At 34.7% G+C, this 23,511-nt stretch overlaps 1 protein-coding gene across 1 annotated transcript; it reads right to left on the reverse strand.

The window, feature by feature from the left end:
- Window positions 1–1,744: 1,744 nt before the first annotated feature.
- LOC18436557 (uncharacterized) lies at window positions 1,745–4,184 on the reverse strand. The gene is made up of 2 exons (XM_020668718.2): window positions 3,619–4,184; window positions 1,745–3,341 (listed from the first exon to the last, which is right to left on the reverse strand). The coding sequence occupies exons 1-2, from the start codon at window positions 3,893–3,895 to the stop codon at window positions 2,071–2,073; spliced, it is 1,548 nt and encodes a 515-aa protein (XP_020524377.2). The 5' UTR covers window positions 3,896–4,184; the 3' UTR covers window positions 1,745–2,070.
- Between the last annotated feature and the right edge of the window lie 19,327 nt (window positions 4,185–23,511).

Raw genomic sequence — 23,511 nt, forward strand, 5'->3', positions numbered from 1 at the left:
TCCTTTGGGGTCTCGTCCTATACCGTTCCTAGTGGGGTCTGATGCCAGAGAGGTGGAAGACGAGCATGATTTGGGAATTGAGGTTAGCACTGATGATAAGGAGGATGCTCAAATTTTGCTTGAGGTTAGCACTGATGATAAGGAGGATGCTCGAATTTTGCTTGAGGTTGAGCCGACGTCCCCTGATGAACCTGTTGGTCCTTCAGGGAAACCTGCTCCAGCATCAGTGGCTCATTCTTCTAGTATCTCTCACCATTCTAATGATAGTGGAACCAGCATCAGCTCTTTTGCATTTCCTATGTATGCTCTCTCTCTCGTTCTGTGGCACACAGACACCAATTTATATTGTTATTTAATATAGATCAATGATCAGATTGGCTTACTCTGCCATTGGAGTTTATGCCTATTTATTCGCTTACTCTGCCATTGGAGTTTATGTAAATGGGCACAAGAAGGTGTATCCAAATCCAGTGGCCTAGAAGTCACATTCTACTTTTCTACATGGTGACTTAAAGTCTACTCGATCATATCACTATAAATTATTGGTCATTTTCACTCTTAAAACCAAATTCTTTTGTCGATTGTTTTTGGTTGCTTAATTTACTTGCGGACTAAGACAAGTACTAATTTGGGGCCCTCTCTCTCTCGCATGAGGTTCCCTTTGACAATTATGTGCAGACTGACTGAGGGAGGACATAGCGCATCTGTGAAGAAGGTTGGCGATGACCCTACCCAAATAAGTCGGACAAGTCAGAAGAAATGGTATTCATGCATCTGCTGCTGCCAATTCTGCTTTTGAGAGGGTATGCACAGCTTCTGTTCTTGATAGCCTTTAGTAGAACACATTTACTTTCCTATGTTTCAAAACAGTTTACTTCATATACTTCAATAGTTTTTTGGTTTGATTTTATCATGAGTTGGAGTTAATCATAGCTTTCTCTTTTCAATCATCTTGCCTGTGGGTTGTCCTACGAGTACTGTTGTTCTCCATTCTACTCCCCCCACCTCTCTCTCTCTCTCTCTCTCTCTCTCTCTCTCTCTCTCTCTCTCTCTCTCTCTCTCTCTCTCTCTCTCTCTCTCTCTCTCTCTCTCTCTCTCTCTCTCTCTCTCTCTCTCTCTCTATTGTGAATGTCATAGTTTAGCCAGACTGTACAGACAGCTTTGGTAATGCATTGCTCAATTTTGTGTTACAGCCTGTATATTTGAGTTCTATTGACTGAACTCGGTGGTTCACTAATTCACTTGGTTCCTTGTGTCTCTTCATGGAGAACCTCTGAAATCAAACATTCTAACAAGCTCCTTTTGCATCATTTTTTTTGGTTCACTTTCTATCTCCTAATGTGAAATATGGATTGAATCTGTGTCAACATTAGATACTGCAATAAATCATTTGCCTATAACTCTCTGAAACTAACACATTTGATTTTGCCTGCCATTTTCAGGTTCGAAATGTGAATATTCAGATTGTAAGTTTGTAACTTAGAGGTCTCACAGTGTAATACCGTTGATGCTGCTCTTGTTCGATCAAAAGTGTGGTATGCATTATGAGAATTGTATGAGTTTGGACCTCTAAACTCTACTGAACATTACTGCGATATGCAAATTTTAAAAGAGTACATGAACTTACAACAAATGACTTGCACAAAGAGAGATTATACCTCTGCTCCCCATTACAAAATGACTGATAATTCATATGTAAAAGCTAAAACAGTTCACAAACTAAATATACCAGAAACAAAAAACAGAGGCAAAGTGGATCCAATTCCATAAACTTAATTACATTTAACAATTTGTCAGCTTAAATAACTTTCAAAAGCTCCATAAACTTAATTAAATTCAACAATTTGTCGGCATAAATAACTATCAAAAGCAATGGAGATTTTTCCTAAAACAATTGATGAATTCATCACTCTATACAATAATTTTCCCCGTAGAAAACCACTAAACTGTGCTAAAAAAATGCTGCATCCAAAACCACTGAAATGTTGCCCAAAAAATGGTCTCTAATCTTCCAAACCACTGAATTGTGGACCCCAAAATCCTCTTTCTGTGGCTTCCTAAACTCCTGAATTATGCCTCAGAGATCATGAAAAGTCTAGATCTCACATAACCAGCATAAGCGGGCACCACCTCCAACATACTTATAGCAAATTTCAAATCCTCATCTTCAATAGGCATCACCCCATTAAGATCCATAACCCCCATTCTCTCTTCATTCCTTCTCTCTCCTACCCCATTCTTTCTCTCTCCTCCCAATTCAACTTGAGAACCCATTGTCAACCTCTTTGAAGAATGATGAGCTTTCAACTTGGCTAGATGCTTCTTTCTGCCAATATGTTTCCTCATATGGCCACCTAAAGCCTGACCTGAATTGAACCATTGGTTACACTTGGTGCATATATGGCTCCCTTGCCTTTCTGGCGAGAAATTGTCAGGAATTCTGCTGATATTTGGTCTTTTATTGACAGATACTTTCAAGAAGGCCACTGAAATCTCAGACCCAATTCCAGAAACTTGAACATCCTCTTGTGATACTTCCTCCTCCTCAGAGTTATTAGCCGCAGAGACTCCAATGAAAAGCTTCCTCTTCTTTGAATCATGGCAGTTTGAAATGATTTCACCTTCTTGGGGTGTGCCAGAATTAGCAGCTGCCTCAATAGCTCTCGCCTCCCTCTTCACCTCCTTCTTCTTCTTCCATTGGCCACGACGGTAAACTAAGAAGCTTTCATGGAGGATTTCACTCTTTTTGGGATCCGATTCCAGGCTTTCCTTGTCAGTTTCTTGTTTTTCCAAGAAACCCAATTCCTCCAAATTTCCTTGAGATTGAGAAAGAATGGGTAAGTGATGCACAGTTTGTTTGATGCTTTTTGAAACTCCCTCAAATCTCTGTCTCTGCAAATCTTTACTTTCGGACCTGGCAGTTTTGTTCGTTCTTGTTCCAGATCCAGTGACCAACCAATTTGAGAGGGGAGGGAGAGGATAATGTTCTTTCGAGCTCTCTTCTGTTATGGTGCTATTGGTATGGTATGGCAAACTTTCCACAGAATTCATCTGTGCGCCATTGCTGGAATTTTTGACCTGCAGGTTCCTCTCATTCTTTCTGGCGATTACAGGCTTTTCCGGTGGCTGAATCCCTCTCCAATCTCTCTTTGGGTGGCACCTCATGTGACCAAACAGAGCCTTCATCGAGGGAAATTTCTTGGTGCACAGAGCACACACTGGTTCTTGTTGGGTATGCTTTATTGTTTTCTCTATTGTTGTGCTCTTTCTTTCTCCTCTGCAACCATCCTTTCTCCTCTCGTGCTCATCTTTCAAACCTATCTTGTCACTGTCAGTGAAACCTGCAAAAACACAAAACCATCAAACTTCGATTTGCGAAAAACCCATACCACAATACTTTGATTACAAAAGAACCGATATCAAAAAAAATGATTCAGAAAGACGCAGTCAAGGAAATTATTAGAAAAAATCTTGATTAAAAAAGTACGCAGTTAAGGAAAAGAATCTTGATTAAGGAAAACATTAGAAGAACCCATATAATAAAATCTTGATTAAAAAAGTACCCGTACAAGGAAAATATTCTTGAAAGAAGTAGCTCAAGAACCTGCAAAAACTTACCATAATTGGATGCATGGGCTTTAACGTGAGCTCCGAGAGATCGCTTTGAGCCAAACTTCAGGTTGCAGAGCTTGCAGCTATAATGGCCTAAAACTCCAGCGACCTGATCAATTTGAGAAGTAACTGATTCGGGGGAACGGATTTGACAATGAGAGTCTGTTTTCTTGCCCAGCTTGAGCCTGATCGTTAACCTTGGGGTTGATTGGTTTCCATCAATGGAAACTGGTTTTGCCTCAGAGCCAGAGGAATTTGAAAGATCAGAGATGGAGGGTTCCATGGAATCAGAGAAGGGAAGATAAGAAAGACCAAGAATTAGAGGGAGAAAGAGGAAGAGGTACGCAATGAACGAGGAGGAGGAGGAGGTGGAGAAGGGAAAACAAGACTTAAAATGAGAGAGAAACAGAGGGAAATGAGAGAGAGGTTGTTTCTTTCTCCTCAACTGTAATGGCAAGACTGTTTGCTTCTCTCAACTGCCAGGATCGATGGCAAGACTTAGAGAGAGGAACAATTAGAGAGAGAAAGACAGCTCTAATTCTTTTCCTCCTCAACTGTCAAGATCGACGGCCAGGATCCAATTTCCCATTTTTTTATTTATCTAACTTAAATTTTAAATTTCCTTTTAATATTGTCTCACCTTAAATCGCTTGTTTCCGCTAGTTTTCTACTTTTATACTAGAGCATAGTATATATACTGTGCTCCTTTGGGAGCATACTTTACTTTTATACCCTCACTTATATGACTTATTTGGGAGGATTTGTTTTCAATCTGAAAATTGGGTAATCACATTAGAATTACTGGATGATTAATCTCATTTTTATTTTTTTATTTATTTTTTATTTTTTTAAAATTTGAGTTTTCTAATACTTAAATTTCGTTCTCTTAAAATTGGACCGTTTCCATTCAATTTTAAGATTTTTTTTTTTTTTCAAGTGCTTAGATAGTGCAATTAGGAAATAATTTTTTATTGAAATTAATCTGTCTGTTAAAGATGTTATATCCCCAAATTTTGGTGTCCTAAGACTTATCCTAGGTGGGGATCTATATCAGGGAATAAATGCATAGTATGCTCTAGTGGGTTTCTATATCAAAGAACAAATGCCTAGTATACCCACCAGGGAGCAGAATGCCTTTTTGCTTTATATCATGGGTGAGGTTTGTATATGGTTTCCTCCTTACAAGCCGCACCTCTAAAATTTACTTTGAGATATCGTTTTGGTGTCGTAAATGCATACTATAGAAATAAGGCGTGATGTTGTTTTGGTGTCGACTTGAAAATATAGTTTCATATGTAGTTATAAAATTCAGAATTTATAAAATAATATAGATTTGGATTTGGAATTCTTTTTTTACTTTATATCCATGCATCTCAAGGTCGAGAAGATGAAATGGGATTCTCAATCATCGAAAACGTATCAATTCGAGGTTGCCTCCTTATACTATAGAAATAAGGCGTACCTCTAAAATTTATTTTGAGATGTCTCGTTTGGGTGTCGGAAGTGAAATTCTATTTTCATCCATAGTTATAAAATTTAGAATTTAAACAATGATACAGATCAATAATATTAATAAACACTTGAAAAATCTTAAAAATAGATAGTCCAAATAACATGTTACAATATATACTATTTTTTAGATGAGTAATGATCCTATAGGACCCTCCCCCACCCATGTATGTAGGATCCCAAAGGATCCCCATTAAATTTAGCATGGATCTTTAGAAAAGTTATCACACGGGTGTGGGACTTGACTTTTTTAGAGATCTGTACCAAATTTAATGGTGATCCTTTGTGGTCCTACAAATATGGGTGGGGGAAGGTCCTATAGGATCATTTTTCTTTTTTTAAAAAAATTTAGAATTCTTATTTTTCTTTATTTCCGTATATCTCAAGATCGAAAATGATCAATTCGAGGGTTCTCAAACCTCAAAAAAATAGAGGTCCGAATAACTTGTTATAAGATGTACTTTTTTGTTTATTTGGAATTCTTTTTTTTTTCTCTTTATTTCCATACATATCGAGGTTGAAATGATTAATTGGAGGGTTCTCAAACATCGGAAAACTATCAATTGGAGGCTGCCTCCTTATACTATAGAAATAAGGTGCGCCTCTAAAACTTACTTTGAGATGTTGTTTTGGTGTCGGCTTGAAAATCTATTTTCATCAATAGTTATAAAATCCAGAATTCCAAAAAAGATATATAGATCAATCATATCAATAAACACTCGAAAATCTTGGAAATAGATGGTTCAGATTACTTGTTATAAGATGTACTCTTTTTTGGATTTGAAATTCTTTCTTTTTTTTCCTTTATTTCCATACATCTCGAGGTCGAGATAATCAATAAGAGGGTTCTCAACCATCGGAAAACTATAGGTCCAAAATTATATTTGGATTTAAAATTCTATTTTTTTTCTTTATTTCCATACATCTCGATGTCAAGATGATCAATTGGAGGGTTCTCAAACATAAAAAATTATCTTGTGTAGGAATTTTAAGGTGTAAGATTACAACGATATATAAACTTTTTTTTTTTTTTTATACTATCCATGTACTAACACCTTAATATAGATAAAAAATTAGGTCTGTACCATATAAAAATATACTAATTACATATTGGTCCCTAAATATGGCATATTTACATAGAAGTCCTTCCTCAGTATTTTTTATTTTTTCTAACTTTTCTCTTGCTCATGTTAATTTTAATAATATTAGTTTTAAATATCTATATGTCATTCCGAAGTAAAAAATATAATTAAAATTAAAAAATATATATAATTAAAATTAAAAATAAAAATCAGACCACTCTACACTTATACTAAGTCCTTGATGATTTTATAGAGAGAGAGAGATTCCATCGAGGAGAGAGGGTTTACTTGCAGGGTAGTAATAAGTAGTGATTGTGTTTTAGAGAGAGATAATTGCTTCATTTGGAAGCTGAAATAGGTTTTCGGAATCAGTTTTAGAGAGAAGAATCACTCGTAGTGTAATTGTAATGCTTTATACGAGAGTAAGAGATGAAGATTGTTTGAGATTGGAATGGGTTTTCTTCACTTTTTTATTTAATTATTTAGAGAGATATAAACTTCTTGGAGGTAAACTTTTTTCCCTGTTCGTAATTATCATTCAACTTAAGCAATGATTGAAGAACAATGTGTTGGATCAGGAGTAGCTGATCCAAATTGGGAATAGGTGGAGATAGTCTAGGTTCCTTGCCAAAATGAGGAATGGGACTAATTTCGATAGACTTTATCAATTTTATCAAAGAAACTAGCTAGATTATCAAAGAACCGAGGGATTCAGTTGGACTAAATCGTTTAGCTCCACCCATTTGATTATTATATTATTTTTTACTTTTATTGTTTTACAATATTTTTTTAAAAAAATTTTGATAAAATTTTATGTTTTATTTTTTCCTTTTATTGTTTTATAATACTTTTATTTTTAAAAAAAAATTCAAAAAATCGGTTTGATCTGGCTTGGTTTGTTGATCCCATTTGGTCCAGTCGGTGTACGATCAAGCCAGCCGATCTAGGTTTTGAAACACTGACTTCATGCACACTGGGGTAACTTCATCCAAGAGTTCACGATTCTATTCCTTGTGTTATCAGGTATTATTTTGGGGATGCCATTTGTTTGCTTAGAAGTGGGTTGGTATTTAACTTAAGGTATAGTTATATGGGTCACCCTTAATTTCTTTGTGGAAGTAAGGTTGCAGCATTCTATATTTCTTATTTAATTAGAAGATATAGATTTAATAAGTCCTTTAAGATGATATCAAATTTATATTGTCAAACTAAGTTGAACGGTGTAGATTACTGAAACTATCTATAGACAAGGTTGCCGCTATATTAACTTTTTCCCTTGTATGATTAACTTTTTCCATTATTATAAAAATAAAACAAGTTTAAGTAATTTTACCAATTTGAGGTGCATTTCTATTTACATATGAAGACAATGTTTTATTAGGTGAGAAAAATTTGCATACAGTCCGTAATTCTTTGGCAAAAGTATGTTTTGGTCCATATTTTCATAAAATTTAAAGTGAGGTCCACATTTTCGTGTTGTTTTATATCAAATTACATTTACATACACCTCATATCATATTATTGCAATAGACGCATCTGTTTTTTTTACAACGTTCCGTAATGTATTTATAAAGGAGAATTACAAGAATCTCATACAATAAGATCATGCAAAACTATCAAATTCGGCAAACTCGTTATCTTCCCTATACACATGCTGAAAGGTGACATTCTTCCCACGCACCAGATCCATGATCTCCATCAACTCCAATCTCAATCTCCATGGGAGCCTTGATATGAGGTTACACCAATTAATAACATTCAAGGAATCCCCCTCGGCAATGCACGGGTGTTGAACATTACGATCCGTGAAAAGTTTCAAACCTTGAAGCTGCTAGCAACTTTGCTTCATTAACCGTTCTAATTCCACATGGACCTGCATAACAAAACAATATTTCCCCTCTATAATCTCTCACAACTCCCCCCAATCCCGTGCGGTCCCAATTACCCATCAAACTACTATCACAATTAATTTTAATACCACACTCCAAAGGCACTACCCAACGCCCTATGGGTCTTGATTAGTTTATCCGTTGTTCCATAACGTTATTAATATGCACTTCCAAATCAACTTTAAAAACTCCAAAACCTTCATTTGTAAAACCAGCTCCATAAGATATGTAATATCCTCTTTTAAATCACTAATTTTTCAGAAACAAACACCTCCAAAAACTCACCTATTCCTTTCCTACCAAACCTCCCATTAGAGCGCAACCTTACCAATCTGAAAAATCATACAACCCACCTTAGGTAATCCATCAAAAGACAATTATTCAAGATTTTGAATCAGATTTTGAGGCAAGGTACCAACAATATCCAATTTACCTAAAAACCAATACCAAAGGTCATAGGTAAAAGGGTAATGAAGGAATAAATGATCTCCATTTTCATCACATTCCTTGAAAAGCATACAAATAATAGTTACAATCTTTCGTCTCTTAATCAACTTGTCAACTCTCAAAGTTTTTCCTTTAAATAGCACCCAAAAGAAGACTTTAACTTTTTGTGAAACTCTCTAAGACCAAATTTTATGCAACAAAATATGATAAGTTGATTAACTTGAAATAGAACCATCACAATTGCCTCCCACATCAATTCATCCTTAAAGCCTTGGAATAATTTAACTTTATTTAGCAAGTTTAACAAATCTGTCATTTGGCTGACGAAGGCATCATTCACCCTATTATACAAGCACTTTACATCCCAAATCCCCCTCTCCATAATAAACAGATCATTGATTTTTTCCAACAAATAACTTACTACACTGAAAGTCAGTAGATATGAATATTTCAAAGGACACTCCCCAACCCACTTCGCATACCAAAAAGGAAGAGTCGTTCCATCCCCACCTCCCATCCAGCGCACCTGATCATAAAGCATCTATATTGAAATATACATAGCCAATGGTTGAAAGAAATCCCGATCAAAAGATAGTATGTATCTCCAAACTAACAAGCTAGACTTACAACGATGAAATGATTTCAACTCCTAATGATTTGTAACAGTTTGCTTCTTAACCCCAACAAGAAGGATGAAAGGATTTGGCCGTTGAACTCAAAGGGCTCTTTCACTAGGGCTAATAATTTACCTGGTTTGCATTCCAAAATATGAATTTCGGGAATTCCTTGCAAAATCATCTAAAAATAGTCTAAAAATCCTTTTGAAAATCCCTAGAAAATTAGGAAATTACCCCAAAATTCCAAGAAAATTTGGAAAAAAAACACTTGAAAATCTTAGAAAAATAGACAATTTGACTAAAAATACCTAGGAAAATAGGAAAAATCCTAAAACCCCAAGAAAATTAGGGAAAACCTCTAGAAAGTTAGCAAAAAATTCTTGAAAAACCTTAGGCTAGAGAACTTTAGTTCAAATCCTCTCAAAATCTCTTCAAAATTAAGATCAAATCTTAAGAATAAGTTCTAAAAGATCCCAAACCATAGAGTCATTTATCAAAAAAGCAAGAGAAGGCATTCAAAGGTGTAAATGAACCCGTAGTACTGATGTGGGTCCTAACTTCAGGCTTTCTAGGTATGTGATATTTCTCTCTTATTTATTTATTTATTTATTTATTTATTTATTTATTTATTTATTTATTTATTTATTTCTCTATTTTTCTAATTTATTTTTATTTATTTATTTATTTATTTTTATTTTCTTAAATGTAAGTAGAATTTAAACTTTTTAAAGTCTAATAAACAGATTCTGAAGCTGGCGCTGCCAGTAGGTTTAGAGGAGAACTAGATCTGCAAAGATCTGTGATGTTCCTAAATTTATAATTTGAGCGACCCCACTCTCTCTACTAATCTAAAAAAATTAACTCTTTTCGCAAGAGATTTGAGTTGATCTCACTCAGAGATCGTTCTAAATTCATGTGTAAACACATTGTATACATTTCTTTTTAAAACATGGATTGTTAGGTCAAACCAGTTACCCATGAGTTATGTGCTAGAGTGGAATGTACTCCAAGATTTTTTTCTGCTACAAGTGAAAAAAAAAAAACTGTAAAAACCTATAGCAATCAGACAAAACTAGGACTTGGACCAATATAAGGCTTCAAAAATGCTGATGAGGTGGCACTTTGTATTTTATTGATGCTTAATGAGCAGTAAACCCTGATTTTATTATAAAAAGAAAGAGAATACACTATGGCAACATTTCAATGTGGGTTACCTTCCTGCTTCTTGTATTAGACAAATCATCATTGGTAAGAGGGAAAATGAGCGCACTCATGAAGGACGGGTTCATAACTGATCCTGCAAGCCATTCCTAGTGATCCTAAGTTGATGACACAGATAACATGGGATTTCCCATTGTGCTAGAGATTATTAAATATGTGAAAGTTTATGTATCAAATGGACTCTGGTATATGGTTCTCCATGACTTTCTCCTCTGACAGTCCCCATGAATAGATCGATTAATTGGATTAGGCCCAAAGACATTCAACCAGGTAACATTGGGTAGTGATCTTCATCCACATGTTTGTGGGAGAAACCACTGAACTGTCATCCACTTTCCGTACCAAATGTAAACTGTATTATCTAATCATCTAATTTATTTTATTGCAGACATTGTTGGAGTGGAGTTATGATACTTTCCAATTGTCAAGTGGAAGCATCTAAAAGAAAAGTTCAAACAAGGTTATTTTCGATGGGTTTAAGTATATTTAAGGAATTGTATACTATGAGGCCATTGACATTTGTTACAAGGAGATCATAATTAGTCCTAGGCATTAGATGTCATATTGAATGGCTCAAAATGTATTACAAAGTCCGAGAAATTTTTTTATTGAACTTTGAGTCTGGTCAATGATACTCTTATAACCACCCGATTTGAAATCTGCAGAGAAGAGTGATTGTGATTTCACTGTACCAAAAACAGATGGTCACTTCGTATACTTTTCCTATATTTAATATATCCAATGGAGTATGGTATATGTTTCCAAGGATGTACTTACCATCCATTTCCATAGATCTGATGAAATGTCCCTGTGGGTACTACTATAAGTTAGTCTTCAACTATTTGTCGATAGGAACTGTTGGTGTTTGTAGCATTCGAAAATCGATAGGAACTACTGGTGTCGGTAGCGTTCAAATAATGTATGCAATGTCCCTTTGACTGTGGTATATTTTCCATATGAGCTTGTTGTTTTTTCTCCGATTGTTTCTCCTTTTGCATGCATAAATTAGAGTTTTGCAAACACAATATATGCAGGTCCATCCAAGTGGGATGAAGCAGTGTTTTAAATAAAGACGTGTTGGCACTAAATCACTCAGGAATCCGTCATCCCATGCCGATTCTCACAAAACATAGGAAAACGCCTGTGTTTGGAGCTGAATAGGCATTTTTGAATCGTAAAATGGTGGGTCGCTACAATTCAAACGGGTCTGCTATAGTAAATCCTATGCTTTGCCCATTTTTCATCGAAAAAGCTACTAGATCTGTAAATATGTATTGTTTTTTTATCAATAATGGAGAGGAAACATCGACTGGGGTTTAATCGAACCCAAAACAATGCATTATTGTGAATTTCTTGATTGAAATTTTGGTTTTCTTTGAGCGGCGTAGGGTTTTCCTCGAATCGTGATTTTGGTTGCCATTCTTCATCAATTTGATACATTGTTTTTACTAAATGATCGTGGTAATACTGAATTTCATCAAAATTAGGTAACATAATTTGTTGTTTTGTATTTTTTTTACGGTTTTTTTTTAGCGATATTTATGGTTTTTTTTTAGAGGGTCTAGGGTTTTGCTCAATAGCGTTTCTGTGAGCTAAGGTTGGCCACTATTGCTATATGCACTTAAACTTTCTCCTCTATTGCTATTTTGAGATCTTTATTATCTATTGTTTTGGTCTGTAGCTTGTTATTTTCCCTTTGTTTAGTTGAATGAACGGTTTCCTTTTCTTGGTTTTGTTTTGTTGCAGTTCTTAGATATATCCTTATTTATTGGAGTAGTTGAATTCTTTTCCTAGGTTTTTTCATTCTATAAATCGCTTTCGCCATGTTTGAACTCTGTTGTTGGCTATGGTTTGGTTTTCTATTGCTTAGATCAGGCCTTGGTGTACAATTAAGTTCTACGTCATACATGGAAACTATAGTTCCTGATAGTTTTATATTTGATAATTTCTTGGGACCTATCTAAAAGTTGTGTTTTATATCATACTGTCCTGAATTATATTTGCATCTATCCTTTAAATTTTAATTTTTTTTTAGAAAGATCTGTTCTTTTATTGTTTGACTTCTTTGATGATTAATCTTACAGTGAATTTAATGGATAACAGTAGTTCATACAGGGAAAGATCATCTCAACATTCACATATTGATGCAAAAAACTGAAAGTTAATAATGTAGTACCCCCATTTCTTCTTGGATTCCTAGAAAACCACATTTACAATGATTTTTAATAAATCTTTTGGTATTTTTAAGGTAAAATCTGACCGATTCGGATGATTCCCAATCTGAATCTCCAATTCACCGATCTGGATTGGTTGCTCGGGTGCTCGATTCGGAGCACGTACCCATTTTTTAAACCCTTGCTTTAAATTCTGCTGAAATATGTTGTTTTAGTATCCAAGAACTCTGTAATAACTTGAAAATTTATTTTCATCTTTAAGTATAGGTCTAAAGATTAACAATAGTGTAGATTGATCAGATCTATGAATACTTAAAAATTGACAGTCTAGATAGTATGTTATAAGATACACTATTTTCAAGACTTGGAATCTATTTTTCTCATGTCCATACATCTTGAGGTTGAGATAATCGAATTGAGGGTTTTCAACATCGAAACAACCTTTTCCAATGAATTTTTAAAGAGGGCTTTAATTTGATTATTTAGGGTCTCACCTTTATATAATTTTTTCCAATATAGAAACCTCTTAAAACCTCCTAATATTTTTTATACCATACTATTCATCCAGCACTATTTTTATTTGCAACCACTTTTTAATAAAAAAATTAATCTTTCTATTTGAAATACCCCTTATTTTAACCGACAATTCTAAAGGAAAATTATAAAACCTTACTATTTAATTTTTATACAAAGAAATCACAATCTACATGTAAGGACCTGAACTTTTCTAGTGCCATGCGTGACGAGGGCACTGCTTTGCGCATCACCGTCGTGCACGACACCGCCATGCGCATCCCTGCCATGCACATCACCGACATGCATGTCACCGCCGTGATCGACATCGCCGTGCACATCACTGTCGTGTGCGATGCTACCGTGAATGTTGCTGCTAAGGAGGATATTGTCGTGCTTGACACCGCCATGCATGTCACCGCCATGCCGACACCGCCGTGCGTGTCACAACCTTACGCGACATCGCCGTGCATGTCACCACCGTGCGCATCACTGTCGTGTGTGATGCTGCCGTTAGCATTGCTGCCGAGAGTGCCATGTGGCACTTGTATGCCAAATGTCTGCCACATGTATGCCACTTGTTTACCACTGTACACCACTTGTGTGCCCCTTCTGCCTATTGTCTCCCCCTATTTGGTTATAAGTACCTCCCTTCTCACCCCTCTTAAGAGTTTTGCCCTCTTTCACCCACTACCTCCCTTTTCTAACACTTAGAACCTCAAGCATGAAACCATTATTGGAAGCTTGGCTTGTGTGGGGAGAAACTTGGAGTCTTTTGGTGTAGGTAAGTGGATCTAAGATCCCATGTTTTATGCCTTGCTTAATGCATATTCAACTTATTTGTTAAAGCATGAAAATTGAGTAGGGATATGGATATGATTGTGGAAATAGACTTTGTTAAGTATGCACTATGTTTTTCCAGGATTGTGACTCCCCTTTGAGTAATTGTTTGAGTACTGAAATTATTTCTATTGATTATAAAATATTGTGGGCCAATACCCCTTTGAGTATATTTTAAGAGGGAAAAGACCCCATATTAATATTGTTTTTTATTAGAAAGTTATGAGCCATTTTCTAGAACATGCCAGAATTGTGAAAAGAAATTCCAGAAACTTTACAAGGTCTTAGCTTGAACGGTTTACTGACCAAATCATGTCATAAGAGCTCAAACTACTTTTGAATGAAATATGAGTGAGTCTACTTTAAATATGGACCAGGAATCAAGAGAAATTCCTTGTGGTTTAGAAATTATGCCCCTTTTTTTATGAAGATGTCATTGTTGTGAATGCAAGAATTCTTCCAGAACAGCTTACTGACCAAATCATGTCAGAATGAGCTCAAACATCTTTTGAATGAAATATGAGTGAGTCTACTTTAAATATTGTACTGGAATCAAGACAAAATTCCCTATGGTTTGGAAATTATACCCCTTTTTTTATGAAGATGTCACGGTTGTTAATGCCGGAACTCTTCAAGAACTGTTGCATATTTTTGTATAAGATTGTTTGCTGATCAAAATGTTTCAGAATAAGTCGAAACCACTTCTATATGAAAGATGTATAAATATATTTGAAAATGGTCTGAGACATATGATCAAACACTTTGTGATTCGAAAGTTAGGTACGTTTTTCTACAAGACTACCCCATTGGATTTTCTGCTGAATTTTTCAGAACTATTACATGTTTTACACATCATTGTTTATCAACTAAAATATTTCAGAATGAGGCCAAACCACTTCTAAATGAAAGATGAATGAGTCTATTTTCAAAATGGTTTTAGAACCATGATAAAATTCCCTGTGAATTGGAAGTTATGCTCATTTTTCTATGAGACTATCACACTGGAATTTCTGCTCTGCTATGTAATATTGAATGTGCATGGTTGTAATAAGACATGCCTATGAAATGATGAATATGTAATAAGACTTGCCTATGAAATACTGAATGTGCATGTTTGTAATAAAATACGCCTACAAAATGATGAATGTGTAATAAGACTAGCCTATGAAATATTGAATGTGCATGGTTGTAATTTGACATACTACAGATGCGATATGAAGCACTATGCAATGAGTTATCCATTGGTAGTATGATATAGTATGATAAGAATGTGATATGATATGATAAGAAAGTTGTACCAACAGTTGAGATCTTTCCCTGACTCCCAATGATAAGAAGGGAATTAGGATGTGAGTCATATGGGAGGGTTGCGCCCCCTAATATATGTATAAGTGACATTATGCAATAGGTCATCTATTAGTGGTGTTACGCCCTCCAACTCAAAAGCAAATGAGGGTCGTGTCTTGCAAGGCACCACCTATCTAAAGCCCCAAAGCGTGCTGGGGATTGTGTATGTGTGTGAAGACATTACGAAATGGGTCATCCATTTGTGATTATCTTCCCTCATGAATAAGGGTAGATGTCCTAAGCAATGGGATTTGGCTTGGCCTGATTGATAGGGTTTCTACTTTGGAAATAGGTGATATTAAGATTGCCTGCAGTTATTATATATTTGCCTGAATTATTGATCTGTTATTTCAATGGAAATATTTGATAAACTGTTAGCTCATGTGATATCTCATATCTGATTTGTGCTTGCTCCATCATAAAAGAAATTTCTCATTGCACATTGAATTGTGATGCATGACTCTATATTGTAAAACCTGCATGAATTCTAGGGACGACTATGAATAACTGTGTAGAGGCAGGAATGCATAGCGCTTTGATTTACTCTTCATAGCTCATCCCTTTGACTTTCTTCAATGTAAAGTAATAACTCGCGGTTTGTGATTTGTTCATTAGAATGAAAAGAGTGTATATTTCAAAATTTGGATCAAACAAATGGCCATAACATTGTTTTTGAAGGTTGTTTCATCATATTACTATACAACCGTTCCATGAAATCATTGCCCTTCATCCATAGTTTTAAAATTCAGAATTCCAAAAATGATATAGTTCAATCAGATCAATAAACACTTGAAAATCTGGAAAAAAAGGATGGTCCAGATAACTTGTTAAAAGATGTACTCTCTTTTGAATTTGGAATTCTTTTTTTTTTCTTTATTTCCATACATCTCGATCTCGAGGTCGAGATGATCAATTGAAGGGTTATCAACCATCAGAAAACTACAGGTCCAAATAACTTGTTATAAGAGTATTATTTTAAGATGTACTATTTTTTGGATTTGAAATTCTTTTTTTTCTTTATTTCCATACATCTTGAAGTCGAGATGATCAATTTGAGGGTTCTCACTTCTCAAACATCGAAAAACTATCTTGTGTAGGAATTTTAAGGTGCACCTTACTTCAATAGTATAAGGTTGCAAGGATATATAAACTTTTTCCTTTTTACTATTCATGCACTAACACCTTAATATGGATAAAAAATTAGGTCTGCACCATATAGAAATATACTAATTACATACTGGTCCCAAAATATGGCATATTTACATAGAAGTCCTTCTTCCAGATTTTTTTATTTTTTCTAACTTTGCTCTTGCTCATGTTAATTTAATATTTTTACTTTTTAATATCCACATGTCAATCTGAAGTAAAAATAAAATTAAAAATAAAATAAAAATCAAACCGCTCTACAATTTATACTAACCCCTAAATGATTTTAAAAAGAGAGAGAGATTCCATCGAGGAGAGAGGGTTTTCTAATTAGTGACCGTATTTTAGAGAGAGAGAATTGCTTCTTTTGGAGGCTGGAATAGGTTTTCGAGATCAATTTTAGAGAGAAGCATTGTTCGTAATGTAATTGTAATGCTTTATACGAGAGTGAGAGAGGAAGATTATTTGAGATTGAAAAGAGTTTTCTTCATTTTTTATTTATTTTTTATTTAGAGAGAGAGGTTTCTTGGAGATAAATAAAACAATTAATTTTTTTTTCCTTTACGATTTTTTGGTTTCAGGGTAGGGGGTACAGAACATCCGTGGTCGGTCCGATATTTGAAGGTACTATGTTTCAAATATCGGACCGCATCATAATATGAATATAGGGTAATTGGTTGCTAAATACTAGACCACTCCTATAAATAGAGCAATTCCTTTTTCTTGAATTGGACTGCCCTATGAATAAATAAATAAATATATATATATATATATATATATAAATAAAATTAAAACACAATCTCATATTTGAAACACGGGGGCATACTTAGAAAAAATAAACAAGTGGGGGCACATAAAACACATATGTAATTACCATAAAAAATTGGATGGCTGCAATTATTTCATTGACCAAGCTCAAACTTCAAAATAAATTTTCTCGAACTTTGTGACTCATCCAAGCTATCAAATATCACATGAAATGGTTGTAAGGAATTGTGACCACCTTGCATCAAAAGTAAATAGTCTCATTGTATATAGGTTATATGCTACACATCGTAATTTTCCTCTATAATAATCACTTGCGAAATCCTATTCAAGTGTGTCTCACTTGAGCACTTGCACAAATATTATTACGTATAAATCAGCCGACTTATGTATACATGTGCGGACCTCTTTTAAAATTCACCTTAAAGATGGATTTATGATCCAAAATTTTTGGAATTCATCGTCTAAGCCAAGCTGATCATATATATATATATATATATATATATATATATATATATATATATATATAAAGAGTTTGAACTTTAAAATGACTAAAATGAGTCACATCGTAATTTTTCCTCTATAATATTCACTTGTGAAATCCTATTCAAGCGTGTCTCACTTAAGCACTCGCCCAAATATTATTATGTATAAGTCAGCCGACTTATGTATACACGTGAGAGCCTATATGACCCTGTGCATTTAATACAACATCCATTTCAAAGATACATGCTGAAGAGTCATCGGGGTCTTGCACCCACTGACTCATAAAACGCTGTACCTATTGTTTCTCCATCTAGATTGTATCTTCTCATGCCCCTATTTAAATATTAGTTCTCATTTTAGAATGCTTTCTCTCAAGCTCTTAAACGAGATTGTCAATGGTTTGGGCCGGATACCAGCCCAAAAATTTGTGATATTCAGGCTTCGGGCTGGGCCCAAGCTAGGTTTAAAAGCGGTCATGATGAGCAGCCCAAATCGAACCACCGTCGCTTGCTTCTCTCTTTGTGGCAAAAAACCCAACTAGGTACAAAATGAAAGGTTACATTGAGAGAAGGACATAGAAATGAGTCCCCTCTTAAAAATATATTTTTGAGATGGCTTTTTTTACCCAATTTTTAAGGATATATAATATCGAACATGGAGATCATAGATATAAAAAAAAATAGGGATTACTTACAAAGATGCCATTTATCTTTTGTACATAGAGGTCACAATAAGTCCCACTCATTCAATGTCAAATTGGATGGTTTGGGAGAGTCACGCAGTATGAGAATTTTGTTTTTGGATCTTTGTGTTTATTAAATAGCACTCTTACTACCACCCATTTTGAAATACGGGTCAGATCGAGTCAAGTTCGGGCTAGGGAAAGGGCTAAAAATACATTTTTCGGGCCGAGGTTGGGCCGGGTCTAAAGTAATTTGGGCCTTGGTTCAATCTTGAGCTAGCCCCAACAGGCCCTACTCTTACATAAATGTTATCATCAATTTTGTTCCAAGGGTACATAGTGTATCGATACTCCATGATTCACCTTTTTTCCCTCTTCTTAATTATCATTCAACTTAATGCAATGATTGAAGAACAATGTGTTGGATCAACAGTAGCTTATCCAAATTGGGAATAGGTGGAGATAAACTAGGTTCCTTGCCAGAATGAGGAATTGGACTAATTTTGATAGACTTTATCAATTTTGTCAAAGAAACTAGCTAGATTATCAAAGAACCGGGGGATTCAATTGGACTAAATCGCTTGCTTCTACCCATTTGATTAATATATTATTTTTTACTTTTATTGTATTAAAATATTTTTATTTTAATTTTGATAAAATTTTATTTTTTATTTTTTACTTTTATTGTTTTAAAATACTTATATTTTAAAAAAAATATTTAAAAAATAGGTTTGATCTGGCTTAGTTTGTTGATCCCATTTGGTCCAGTCAATGTACAATCAAGTCAGCTGATCTAGGTTTTAAAACACTAACTTCGTGCATGCCATGTAACTTTATCCAAGAGTTCATTACTTTGGGGATGCCATTTGTTTGCTTAGAAGTGGGTTGGTATTTGACATAAGGTATAGTTATATGGGTCACCCTTAAATCCTTTGTAGAAGTAAGGTTGCAGTGTTCTATATTTATTATTTAATTAGAGGATATATATTTGGCAAGTCTTTTAAGATGATATCAAATTTATATTATCAAACTAAGTTGAACGGTGTAGATTACTGAAACTATCTACAGGCAAGTTTGCCACCCTATATTAACTTTCCCCCTTTGTTTTGGGTGAATAAATTTTTTCTTTAATATAAAAATAAAACAAGTTTAAGCAATTTTAAGGATTTGAGGGGTATTTCTATTTACATATGAAGATAATGATTATTATGTGAGAAAATTTTTTGTACAATCCGTAATTCTTTTAGCAAAAATATGTTTTGGTCCATATTTTCATAAAATTTAAAGAGAGGTCCAATATTTCCGTGTTTTTTATTTCAAATTACATTTACATACATCTCATATCATATTATTGTAATTGGCAGATCATTATTTTTTTTACAATGTTTCATAATTTATTAATAAAGGAGAATTACAAGAATCTCAAACAATAAGATCATGTGAAACTATCAAATTCGGCAAATCAACGCCTTTCTTTGCCAAGAGATCAGCAAACTTGTTATCTTTCCCATACACATGCTGAAAGGTGACATTCTTCTCACGCACCAAATCCACAATCTCCATCAACTCCAATCTCAATCTCCATGGGAGCCTTGATATGAGGTTACACCACTTAATAATATTCAAGGAATCTCCATGAGGTTACACCACTTAATAACATTCAAGGAATCTCCCTCGACAATGCACGGGAGTTGAGCATTACGATCCTTGATAAGTTTTACACCTTGAAGCACTGCAACCAACTCTGCTTCATTACCTGTTGCGATTCCATATGGATCTGCATAACAAAACAATATTTCCCCTCTATAATCTCTTACAACTCCCCCAATCCTGCTCAGCCCGGGTTACCCATCAAACTACCATCATAATTAATTTTTATACTATCCTCCAAAGGCGCTACCCAACGCCCTGTGGGTCTCGATTTGATCATCTGTTGTGCCATAACATTAGTAATATTTACTTCTAAATCAACTTTAGAAACTCCCAAACCTTCCTTTGTAAAACCAGCTCAATAAAGTATGTAATATTCTCTTTTAAATCACTAATTTTTTTAGGAACAATCCTCTCAAAACCTCTTCTATTCCTTTCCAACCAAACCTCCTATTAGAGTGCAACCTTACCAATCTGAAAAATCATACAACTCACCTTAGGTAACCCATCAAAAGACAAGTATTCAATAATGTGAATATGATTTTGAGGCAAGGTACCAACAATACCCAATTTACCCAAAAATCAGCATCAAATATCATAGGTAAAGGGGCAATGAAGGAATATATGATCTCCATTTTCATCACATTCCTTGCAAAGCATGTAAATATTGGTTACAATCCTTCCTTTCTTAATCAATTTGTCAACTGTCAAAGTTTTTCCTTGAAATAGTACCCAAAGGAAGACTAACTTTTGTGGAACTCTCTATGCAACAAAATATGATAAGCTGATTTACCCGAAAAAGAACCATCACATTTGCCTCCCACATCAATTCATCGTTAAAGCCTTGGAATAATTTAATGTTATCCAGCAAGTTTAACAAAGCTATCGTTTGGCTAATGAAGTTGTCATTCACCCTATTATACTAGTACTTTATATCCCAAACCCCCCTCTCCATAATTAACATATCATTGATTTTTACCAACAGATCATTTACCACTTAGAAAATCAATGGATACGAGTATTTCAAAGGACACTCCCCAACCCAATTCACATGCCAAAAAGAATAGTAGTTCCATCTCCAACCTCCCATTGAGAGCACCTTATCATGAAGCTTCTATATTGAAATCTATAAAACCAGTCTTGAAATGAAATCCCAATCGAAAGATAGTATGTATCTCCAAAATAACAGGCTAGACTTACAACGATGAAATGATTACAACTCCTACTGATCCGTAACACTTTGTATCTTAACCCCAACAAGAAAGATGAAAGGATTTGTCCGTTGAACTTAGAGGGCTCTTTCACTTGGGCTAAGAATTTACCTGGTTTGAATTCAAAATCTAAATTTAGGAAATTGCCTGGAAAAACCTTCAAAAAATTAGTCCCAGAATCCTTATAAAAATCCTTAGAAAATTAAGAAATTCCCCAAATATACCAAGAAAATTAGGGGTAAAAAATAGAAAAGCATAGAAAAATAGAAAATTGAACTAAAAATACCTAGGAAAATAGAAAAAATCCTAAAAAACCTTAGGCTAAAGTCCCTAAGTCCAAATCCCCTCAAAATCTCTCCAATAAATCCTCTCAAAATCTCTTCAAAATTAAGATCAAATCTTAGGTGTAAGTTCTCCTAGATCCAAAGTCATTCTTCAAGAAGGCAAGAGAAGACAATCAAAGGTGTAAATCAACTCGTAGTCCTGATGCAGGTCCTAACTTCAAGTTTTCCAGGTACGTAATATTTCTCTTTTATTTATTTATTTATTTCTCTATTTTTATTTATTTATTTATTTTGTGTGTGTTTTTTTATTTCTTAAATATATGTAGAATTTAAGATGTTTAAAGTTTAATAAACGGATTCCGAAGCTGGCGCTGCCAGTATGTTTAGAGGAGAACCAAATATGCAAAGATCTGCGATGCCCCTAAATCTATAATTTGAGCTAATCTAAAAAATGAACTTGTTTTACAAGAGATTTGAGTTGATCTCGCTCAAATATCGATCTAAATTAGCGCGTAAATACATTGTATACGTTTCTTTTTTTAAAATGGATTGCTAGGTCAAAGCAGTCACCCACCAGTTCTGTGCTAGAATGGAATGTACTTCAAGATTTTTCTCTACTACAAAACTTGTAGCAATCGCACAAAACTAGGACTTGGACCAATACGAGGCTTCGCAAATGCTGATGAGGGGGCCCTTTGTATTTTATTGATGCTTAATGAGCAGTAACCCCTTATTTTATTTCAAAAGGAAAGAGAGTATTCCATGGCAACATTTCATTGGGGGTTACCTTCCTGCTTCTTGTATTAGACAAATGATCATGGGTAAGAGGGAAAATGAGGGCACTCATGAAGGACCGATTCAAAACTGATGTTGCAAGCTATTCCTAGTGATCCTAAGTTGATTACGTGGATAACATAGGATTTTCCATGGTGCTAGAGATTATTAACTATCGGAAAGTTTATATATGGAATGGACTCTGGTGTATGGTTCTCCATGACTTTCTCCTCTGACAGTCCCCATGAATGGATGGATTAATTGGATTAGGCACAAAGACATTCAACCAGGTAGCATTGGGTATTAATCTCCATCCATATGTTTGTGGTAGCTGATGGTGGAAAACCACTAAACTATCATCCACTTGCCCTACCAAATGTAAACTGTATTCTCTAATCATCTGATTCATTTTATTGTAGACATTATTGGAAAGGAGTTATGATACTTCCCACTTGCCAAGTGGAAGCATCTAAAAGGAAAGATTAAACAAGATTATTTCAGGTGGGTTTAAGTATATTTAAGGGATTGTATGTTATGAGACCATTTATATTTGTTACAAGGAGGTCATAATTACTCCTAGGCATTAGATGTCATGGGCTCAAAATGTATCACAAAGTTCAAGAAAATTTTTTATTGAATAATGAGTCTGGTCAATGACACTCTTATAACCACCCGATTTGAAATCTTGCAGATAAGAGTGATTGTGATCTCCTTGTAATAAAATTAGATGGTCTCTTTGTATACTTTTCCTATATTTAATCTATCCAATGGAGTATGGTATATGTTTCCAAGGCTACACTCACCTTCCATTTCCACCAATCTGATGAAATGTCCATGTGGGTACCAATGTAAGTTAGTCTTCAGTTGTTTGTTGATAGGAACTACTGATGTTTATAGCATTCGAATATCGTTAGGAACTGCTGGTGATTGTAGCATTCGAATAACGTATGCAACATCCCTTTGACTTTGGTATATTTTCTATATGAGCTTGTTGTTTTTTTACCTAATATTTCTACCGTTTGCATACATAAATTAGAGTTTTGCAACACAATATGTGTGGGTCCATCCAAGTGGATAAAGCAGTGTTTAAAAAACGGCAAGCTAGCACGTAATCACCCGAGTCGACCTAGAAATCAGTCATCCCTTGTCGATTCTCCTAAAACATAGGAAAACGTTGTGTTTAGCACCGGAACGAAATTTTTGAAAAGTAAAACGATGAGTTTCAACAGTAAAATGGTGGGTCGCTATAGTTAAAACGGGTT

This window comes from Amborella trichopoda, chromosome 10, assembly GCF_054954075.1.
Source record: "Amborella trichopoda isolate Santa Cruz 75 chromosome 10, AtrichopodaSantaCruz75HAP2 v2.0, whole genome shotgun sequence".
NCBI classification, from domain to species: Eukaryota; Viridiplantae; Streptophyta; class Magnoliopsida; order Amborellales; family Amborellaceae; genus Amborella; species Amborella trichopoda.

Excerpts from the sequence above, each read along its gene's own strand:
- LOC18436557 (XM_020668718.2), bottom strand. The coding sequence starts at position 3,895 with ATGGAACCCTCCATCTCTGATCTTTCAAATTCCTCTGGCTCTGAGGCA. Across the intron at positions 3,342-3,618 it reads AGCCCATGCATCCAATTATG|GTTTCACTGACAGTGACAAG; the intron begins GTAAGTTTTTGC and ends GTGTTTTTGCAG.